At 46.2% G+C, this 8,623-nt stretch overlaps 1 protein-coding gene across 2 annotated transcripts in view; it reads right to left on the reverse strand.

The window, feature by feature from the left end:
* The window catches only part of STXBP1 (syntaxin binding protein 1), a 60,076-nt gene extending 51,718 nt beyond the window's left edge, over positions 1-8,358 (reverse strand). Inside the window, exon 1 of one of the 2 annotated variants that reach the window (XM_037157199.2) lies at positions 8,127-8,357. In XM_037157199.2, the coding sequence (XP_037013094.1) occupies positions 8,127-8,163 (37 nt within the window). In that variant the 5' untranslated portion in view covers positions 8,164-8,357. Of the gene's footprint in view, positions 1-8,126 lie in introns of both variants that reach the window. The other variant, XM_053667695.1, reaches the window with a different exon arrangement.
* Between the last annotated feature and the right edge of the window lie 265 nt (positions 8,359-8,623).

The raw sequence follows: 8,623 nt of genomic DNA on the forward strand, positions 1-8,623 counted from the left end.
AATAACGAGTAAAATTTCATAATGCAGAAAAAGAACAATGCGTGACTATCAAGTGAAGTTTATTTAAAAAGTTTAATGAGCCCCAGCTGGTGTGGCTCTGTGGCTCGAGCACTAGCCTGTGAACCCAAGGGTCGCTGGTTCAACTCCCAGTCAGAGCACATGCCTGGGTTGCAGGCCGGGTCCCCGGTTTGGGGGATACAAGAGGCAACCACACGTTGTTTCTCTCCCTCTCTTTCTCCCTCCCTTCCCCTCTATCTTAAATTTTTTTTTAAAGTGTAATGACTGATCAATATTAGAATCAATTATATTACATTACTAGGTTAAATAAGAAAAAACTATGGGATCATTTCAAAAGAAATGGAAAAAGTGTTTATTTCTGATTTTAACAACAAAACCCTTGGTAACCTGGAGCTAGAAGCAAGTAGTTCAATGTCACTTCCTCAGGGAAGCTCCACCTCCCCAGTCTGAGGCCAGCCCCCGGCACATGTGACCACGGGGCCCTGTGTCGCTCCTCTGTAAGAATCATCACACTTGGGGCTAATTAATCACTGTACGTACTGTGAGATGATAAGCTCTCTGGGGGCCAGAACTAGCACCGGGCGTGGGGCTCATAGCAAACACTGGGCGTGAGTCTCAGGAGAAGGCAGGAGGACTCAGTGGGAGCCGCGCAAAGACCTCGGTGAGCGGAGAGAGAGCCTCTGCTGCTTCACGGGAGACTCAGGCTGCCAGAGCACCGTCCTCTCTAAGTCAACCTATGAACCGAGTGCAATTCCTACAAAACTTCCAATATTCATCTGGATGGATACAGGCTAAGAAGAGCCAAGATAATTTTGGAGCCACCCACCCAAACGGATGCTACGGATGCTACAGCTGCACAGGAGCACGGCCCTGCGGGCTTGTCTTGTGCCACCCACTGTCATTTTGGCTGCAGGATCTCAGGAAGACCCAGGGATCCCAGGAGGGGGGCCCAGAAATCAGGGGATAAGGGGCTCAGGGCAGCAATTATTTACAAACCAGGATGGAGGGTTTTCAGTATTTCATACCAGACTAGTGTCTGCCAACTGGATAACAGCCTTGAGTTCATGAATGTGTAATGGTCAGAAATCTGGGGAAAACCTGGAAGGGTCTGGACCTAAAGAGAAGACACTTATGTACATGCAGTGTATTTTCAGAGATATTTCTTACCTGCCTGCCACCTGGAATTACCAGCTCTATGTACTCTGGGGAACATCACAAGAAACAAGACATGGTCCCTGCCTTCAAGGATCTTATGATTGAACAAAGAAGGAAAACTTGTAACAATTACAACCTAATGCAGAATACAATAAAGTGCCATAAAAAAAGAATTGCATGGCATCTGCCCTCACTGGCATAGGTTGGGGGCACATGCCTGGGTTGCAGGCCAGTCCCTGGTTGAGGGAGTAGGAGAGACAACCAACTGATGTTTCTCTCCCTCTCTTACCCCCTCTCTAGAAGTAAACAAATAAAATCTTAAAAAAAAAAAAAAAAAAAAAAGAGCCCTGGCCGGTGTAGCTCAGTGAATTGAGCATGGGCCTGCGAACCAAAGGATTGCAGTTTGACTCCCAGTCAGAGCACATGCCTGGGTTGCAGGCCAGTTCCCAACAGGGGACCCATAAGAGGCAACCATATATTGATGTTTCTCTCCCTCTCTCCTTCCCTTACCCTCTAAAGAGAAATAATTTTTTTTAAAAGAATTAAATGGGATCAATAGAGTTAGAGAAGATATTTCTAATCCAGATAGGAGAGAGGGAGATGCCTTATTAGAAAAAATATTACTGAACAGGCCTTAAAGGATAGGGAGGTTCCCAGGATGAACAAGCTTATATTAGAATCCTTTGAAAAAGAGAGGAGGTTAAAAATTATGATATTTTAGCTCTGGCTGGTGTAGCTCAGTGGATTGAGTACAGGCCTGTGAAGCAAAGGGTCGCTGGTTCGATTCCCAGTCAGGGCACATTCCTGGGTTGCAGGCCAGGTCCCCAGTAGGGGACACATGAGAGGCAACCATACACTGATGTTTCTCTCCCACTCTTTCTCCCTCCCTTCTCTCTAAAAATAAATAAATAAAATTAAAGAAAGAACAAAACTATTTTTAAAAATGATATTTTTAACTAATAAACTGGGAATGAAGACATAATGGGAGCATTTAACAACAATTTTTTAATTTTAAAATGAATTGTCTATACGGACATGGAATCACAATTATTATAAGAAAAAGTTTTTATCAAAAGCACACAGAAAAAAGATAGAAGATTAAAGAAACAGAAAATCTGATCAGATTTAAGTGCTTACTCATTAAAGCTCTCCACTTTTACTTTTAAATAATTTTTTAAATGATTTTATTCATTTATTTTTAGGTACAGGCAAAGGCAGGGAGAAAGAGAGGGAGAGAACCATCAATACGAGAGACATCGAGAGGTTGTCTCCTGCCCGGGAGCAGAGACCGAGTCTGCCGCTGAGGCAGGGGACCCATCCAATTGGACCTTTGACCTTTTGCTTGGAGGGGGCATGACTCTCCAACCAACTGAGCTACACTGACTAGGTCTCCACTTTTGCTTTTAAAAGGCAGAGGAAAAATAATAATTTCAAATGAAAATATGTAGGGTCAAAAGATAAAATTGAACAATGTAATTTAAAAACGGGCAAAGGGGCCCTGGCTGGTGTAGCTCAGTGGATTGAGCGCGGGCCTGCGAACCACACGATCGCGGTTCGATTCCCAGTCAGGGCACATGCCTGGGTTGCAGGCCGGTTCCCTGCAGGCCAGTTCCCAGCAGGGGACGCACAAAAGGCAACCATACATTGATGTTTCTCTCCCTCTCTCCTTCCCCCCCTTCCCCTCTAAAGATAAATAATAAAAATATTTAAAAAAAATAAAAAAATAAAAAATAAAAATGGGCAAAGGATCTGCACAGACTCTCCACACAGATGCACAAATGACCAACAAGCAAAGAGAACATGCTCAGCATCACTTGCTGTCGGGGAAATGCAAATCACAACCACGAGAGGCTACCCCTTCAGACCCACCCGGCTGGCTGTAACAAAAAAACAGACAATAACAAGTGTTGGTGAGGATGTTATGAAATTGGGACCCTCACACACTGCTGGTGGGAATATATTCAACAATGGTGCAGCCACTTTGAAACAGTTCGGTGGGTCCTCAAAAAGTTAAATATTGAGTTACCAAATGACCCAACAATTCTATTCTTAGGTAATACCTACCCAAATGAATTGAAAATATATATTGAAAAAAATAAAAAGAAATGTACCATAAATTCTTCCAAATGGATACCATGGGTATCTATCAATGGATATACCACGAATATGGTGTATCTCCTCATTTATTTAAGCTGCCTTTGATTCCTTGTATCAGTGTTTTGTAACTTTCAGCATACAGATCTAGAACATACTCCTTTAGATTTAAGTATGCCTATTTCATGGTTGTTTTGTTCTAATGTGCATGGCACTATTTCAAATTTCAGTTTCTAATTTTTCATTGTTTGTATATAAAAATACAACTGATTTTCGTAAATTGACTTTGTATCTTGCAACCTTGTAAGACTACATACAATTCTTCTTATCACAGGGTTGCTCCCTTATTTGTGAAGCTAGAAATTATGATTTTCACAGTGCAATGCAGTCAAGAAACTAAAACATTAAAAGTAAATTTGCTGCCCTGGCTAGTATGGCTCAGTGGATTGAGCACCAGCCTGAGAACTGAACAGTCACTGGTTCAATTCCCAGTCAGGGCACATGCCTGGGTTGTGGGCCGGGTCCCCATGTGGGGGCATATGAGAGGCAACCACACATTGATGTTTTTCTCCCCCTCTCTCTTCCTTCCCCTCTCTCTAAAAATAAATAAATAAAATCTTTAAAAAATTAAATAAAAATGGAAAAATGCAATGTGTTCTTAATATAATTCACAATATGCTTGTTTCCAAGGGGAAAAAAAGGATAAATGAATACTGTGCTTCTGTCAAGGTGTTCTCTCAACTTGTGACACATCCTATGAGTCATGGCCCCACCTGGAAAAGGTATTATTCAATGTACAAATGGAAACTACATTCTTCTCCAAAAGAATGGGATTCTTCTAAGCGAATATGAGGAGAAGCCACAGGAAACCATAAGGAAAACAAACTACACAGACCATAATCCTTGCGTCTTTGGAACATACTGACAAAACTCCAGGGAACCGGAATAACCTCTAGATTACACAACATGGATTTACATAATTGAAACATCCTCTATCAATATAAAATAGATATAAAAATGCCACAAAAAGCCCTGGCTGCTGTGGCTCAGTTGGTTGGGCATCACCCCGCAAAGCGATGGGTTGCTGGTTCCATTCCCGGTCAGAACACATGCCTGGGTTGTGGGTTTACTACCAGGTTGGGACGCAAACTATACAAGAGGCAAACTATCAATGTTTCTCTCTCTCTCTTTCTCCCACCCTTCCCCTCTCTCTAAAAATAAATTAAAACAAAATGTCTAATAACGCCACAAAAAATGAAATTGTTCTTTCTCTTACAATCTCTTTGTAAAGAGCAGCAGACAACATTTATGGGGGGAAAGGTAAATCGATTAGTAGGACTGGGAACAGAAATTGGGTCAGATTACATGTCGTCCACACGTTCTTCAGGTCCACTCTTCCACTTTCCAGTTCATTTGCGCCTCTTTTGAGAAGTTCATCCAAGATTCTCCCCCAAAATTCCGGCCCCACAGGACAGAGGTGGTCTGTCCTGTGGCCTCCTCTCAACATCCTCTGACACTTTTACTGACCCTCTTTGTCTATCTTTTCATCGTGATATTTACTGCATTTATCTATCGTATGCCAAGAACCCGACTAAATGCTATGCCCGCATCACCTCATTTAATACTATAGAACACCACGATGTAGGTGTTGTTATTACCCATTTTATAGAGGAAGAAATTTAGGCACAAAAAGGTCCCACTATTTCTAAAAGTCACACAGCTAATAAATAGCAGATGAGAATTTCATCCCAGGTAGTCGATTTCCAGAGCCCACTCTCTGAACTGCTACACATCAGCTTAAGTCACTCATTCCATATTTACAGAGCACCAAGCACGAATGCACGGCACTACAACTAGATGTAAGACCAAGACAAGGTCCCTCCCTGCAGGAACTGCTGGTCTGGTTGGGAAGACCAACACAGAGAACGGCAATACCCTGAGTACTGTGTAATGACCTAAGTGTGTTGGGAAGCGACAGGAAAAATTTGGGACAGGGCAAGCATCTCAGAACTCGGGATGGTCCGAGTCCATCATACAATATAAGAGTGCCCCCTGTTTGGGTCCCTCTGTATTCCCCCATAATTCCTCACAGGCTCTGAATAAACATTTGTTGAGTGAACAACTAATGTTGACCCATTTCCCCTGCTTTTGTTGTGCCTGTACCTACTGCCGTTCTACAACTCAACTCAGAAAGATGTGCCAAGAAGCCCACACTACATTTATTTTGCTCTCCATCATATCCTTCTTTCATTCATTCAGTAAGTATTCACTGACTGCCGACTATGAGCCAGCCACTGAATTTGACATGTAACACAGGGGTGAACAAGTCAGAGAGAGACCCTGCTGTACTGGAAGCCACATTCCAGTGGATGAAACGATCAAATACATACAAAAGAAACAAGCAAACACTGAACAAGATCATTTCAGATAATAATTTTAAGTGCTAGGAATAAAATTAATGAGGAAATATGACAAACAGTGACTACTGGGTGTTAATTGACATTGGGAAGACCAGACTTGAAGGTAACATTGAAACTGGTGCGTTCTTATTTTTGAAGGAAAAAAGCAAAGCTAGAAATCCCAGCCAAAATTAGGAGCCAGAATTAACCTGTGTTACTGACAAAGGATTGCAGTATTTCTTCCCCAAAATGTATACCTAACTCAATTGTTAAAGGAATAGAACACTATTCACGCATTCCCCAATTTTATGTAAAATTGGTTTGGTTTTATTTTCATAAAAAGTGGTGTTACTTTATTTCAGAAATGAAAATGTGGCCATGTTATATACTGATTTATTTTTACCTTTATGCTTGTTTCTAAAAAAGCAAGGGGAGGGGTGGACTAAGGAGCCACCTGCACGAACAAGGTCCTGGCAAGTGGCAAGGACGCAGAAACTTGATTTCTCTAACACTGACGGATTTTGCTTTAAAAACCATCTTATTCAAAACATTTGAAAGAATGTAATGTAACATTCACACTTCATATTTCTTAACCCTTTAAAAAGGGCATTGGAAGTAAATGGTATATTTAGAATAAAGAAGAAAGTTTTGTTTTTGTTCTTTTTTACTAATGTTGCAAGGAAATAGACAGCAGGCTTTAAAAATTAATTAACACTAATTTTGGCAAGTTATTTAAGGGCTCTGGGGCTCCATTTGCCCCTCCCCCTTCAGTTAAAATGAAAGTGTTGACATTATAGGATCCCTACGGGTTCTCCCAGCCCTAAATACCTTGATTCTGCTTACGGAACAGAGGGTATGTGATTCAAAACCTTTACCGCATGGGGAAGGCAGGTGTTATAGTGGGCACTTAAAAAAAACTGGCTTGTTTGGGATTCATTTTTTATAACAATTTTCTTCTGGTGTAATGGGTATATTCCTACACATCAACAAAAAGAATGGAAAAGAAGAAAAAAACAGTATAAAGAGAGAGGCGAATGTGTGCTACAATAGGAAAAAATCATTGGGAAGGCAACCGATTTCCACCATTTTTATTCTATTTCCTTTCTTACCCTCTCCTTTAGAGAAAAGCCCAGTTTTAAATTTCTCCTAATTCCAGAAGAGGTAGTAGCAAAACCCACAGCGATCCTTGCACATCTTTTTTTGCTGTTGAAGAAGTAGCCACAATACTGAAGAGACACAGTCCGTCTACACATCGCTAATCTCTAGCACTGAGGACGCCGTTTTCCAAATATTATTGCCAACATCGGCCCACACTCCACTGCAGGCGGCACTCACCACGATCTATTTTTTAAAACCCATGTACGTCGAGCTTTTCATCCCATAAACAACCATTTCCTCCCTGCAACAGGGGCTCGAACAGCCCGAGACATTCAGGCGAGTCACGGCTGAGTCGCGCAAACAGAGGGACTGCAGACTGCGGTGCTGGGCAGGGCCGCTCCTCCCGCCGCGCGCTCCAGCGTTCCTCGTCAACGGGTGTGATTTAGGAGGGTTCAGGACCCTGGGAAGACCCCGCCCTTGAAACCAAGACCCGGGAACCGGAGGCGGAGAGAGGCGGCCTCAGCCCAGCAGAGCCAAGCCTTTGGAAATCTGGCTCCTCTCCAGCGGCCAGGAGCGGCCCGAGCTAGTGCGCGGAGCCGCTCGCTCCCAGGTGGGTCTCTTGCAGCCGGGGACCGCGGCTCCGGCTCGCCGCGAGGGCGGAGAAAGTAGGAGGAGGGCCCAGGCCGGGATTTCGCTCATCACGATTCAAGAAGGAGGGTGGGGAAAAAGGGAGGGGCTGGAGAAGGAAAAAGGAGTGGAATCAGGGGGCTTAGGGAATAAAGAAAGCAAAGAAGGGGAGAAGGGAAATGGAGGAAGGTGATGGAGTGAAGAATGAGGTGCAGAAGAGGGTGATGGGGGGCAGGAGAGGAGGGTACAGAACAGCAGAGGGTAAAGGCCAGGTGAAGGGGGAGGGATGGGGTGCCGGGGGTGAAGGGGGAGGTAAAACAAATGGAGCGGGAGGATGGAGTGAAGAGGAGAGAAATGGGGATGAAGAGGGGAGAGATGGGGAGGAGAAGAAGGGGGTGGAAGCATGAGAGGTGCGGGGATGAAGGGAAGGGATGGAGATAAAGGCGAAGGCTAGGAGGAGAGGGGATGGGGCGCGGAAGGGCGGGAGGGGGAAGAGGGTGGGATTCGGGAAGGGAAGAGCGAGGGAAGAAGGGAAGCGGACGCGGGCCGCTGGAGGCCGGAGGGACTTCCCTCGGAGGGCGGCGCCGGAATAACGGAGCCCTCCCAGCTGCAAGCCCCCGGCCGGGCGGGGCGAGCAGCCAGCCCGGAGGCCCTGGCGCTGCGGGCAGGTACGGCGCCGGGCTCCTCCCCGCAGCCGCAGTCCCTGCCTGCGGAGAGATCCCCGACTTCACTTACTCTCTCCGACCACGGCTTTGAGGCCAATGGGTGCCATCGCGCTGCGCGAGTCTTCGGGCTCCGAGCCTCCTCACGCGACGCCCGTGGACACCGCCGCCTCCCCGGGTCAGCGGACTCAGCCGGCTGCAGCCCGCTGCCCTAAAGCCGCTCTAGGGACCGAATGACGCTCGGACTCCGCGCGGGGGCGCCGAGCGAGTCAGAGCGAGGCTGCCGACCCGCAGGCGAGCGCGCGCGGGGGCGGGGCCGGCCGGGGGCGGGGTCTCTTTCCAGCCGTTAGCGTCACCCGGGCGCCTACGCCAATCGCACTACGGCCCGAGGGCTCGGCGCCGCCCGCCGAGATGCGGCTGGGCGCGAGGCGGCCTCTGGCTGGAGCAAGAGCCGCGCCCTCCCCCTCACCTCACGCGCCGCGCGTCCCCGACAAGCGCGCGCTCTTGGAGCGCGAGGTCCTAAAGTCCCCAGCGCTGTCTCCGCAACTGAATCCCTGGCCACAGGCTACT

The sequence above is a fragment of the Artibeus jamaicensis genome, unplaced genomic scaffold, assembly GCF_021234435.1.
Source record: "Artibeus jamaicensis isolate MK-2021 breed Jamaican fruit bat unplaced genomic scaffold, CSHL_Jam_final contig_471, whole genome shotgun sequence".
NCBI lineage: Eukaryota > Metazoa > Chordata > Mammalia > Chiroptera > Phyllostomidae > Artibeus > Artibeus jamaicensis.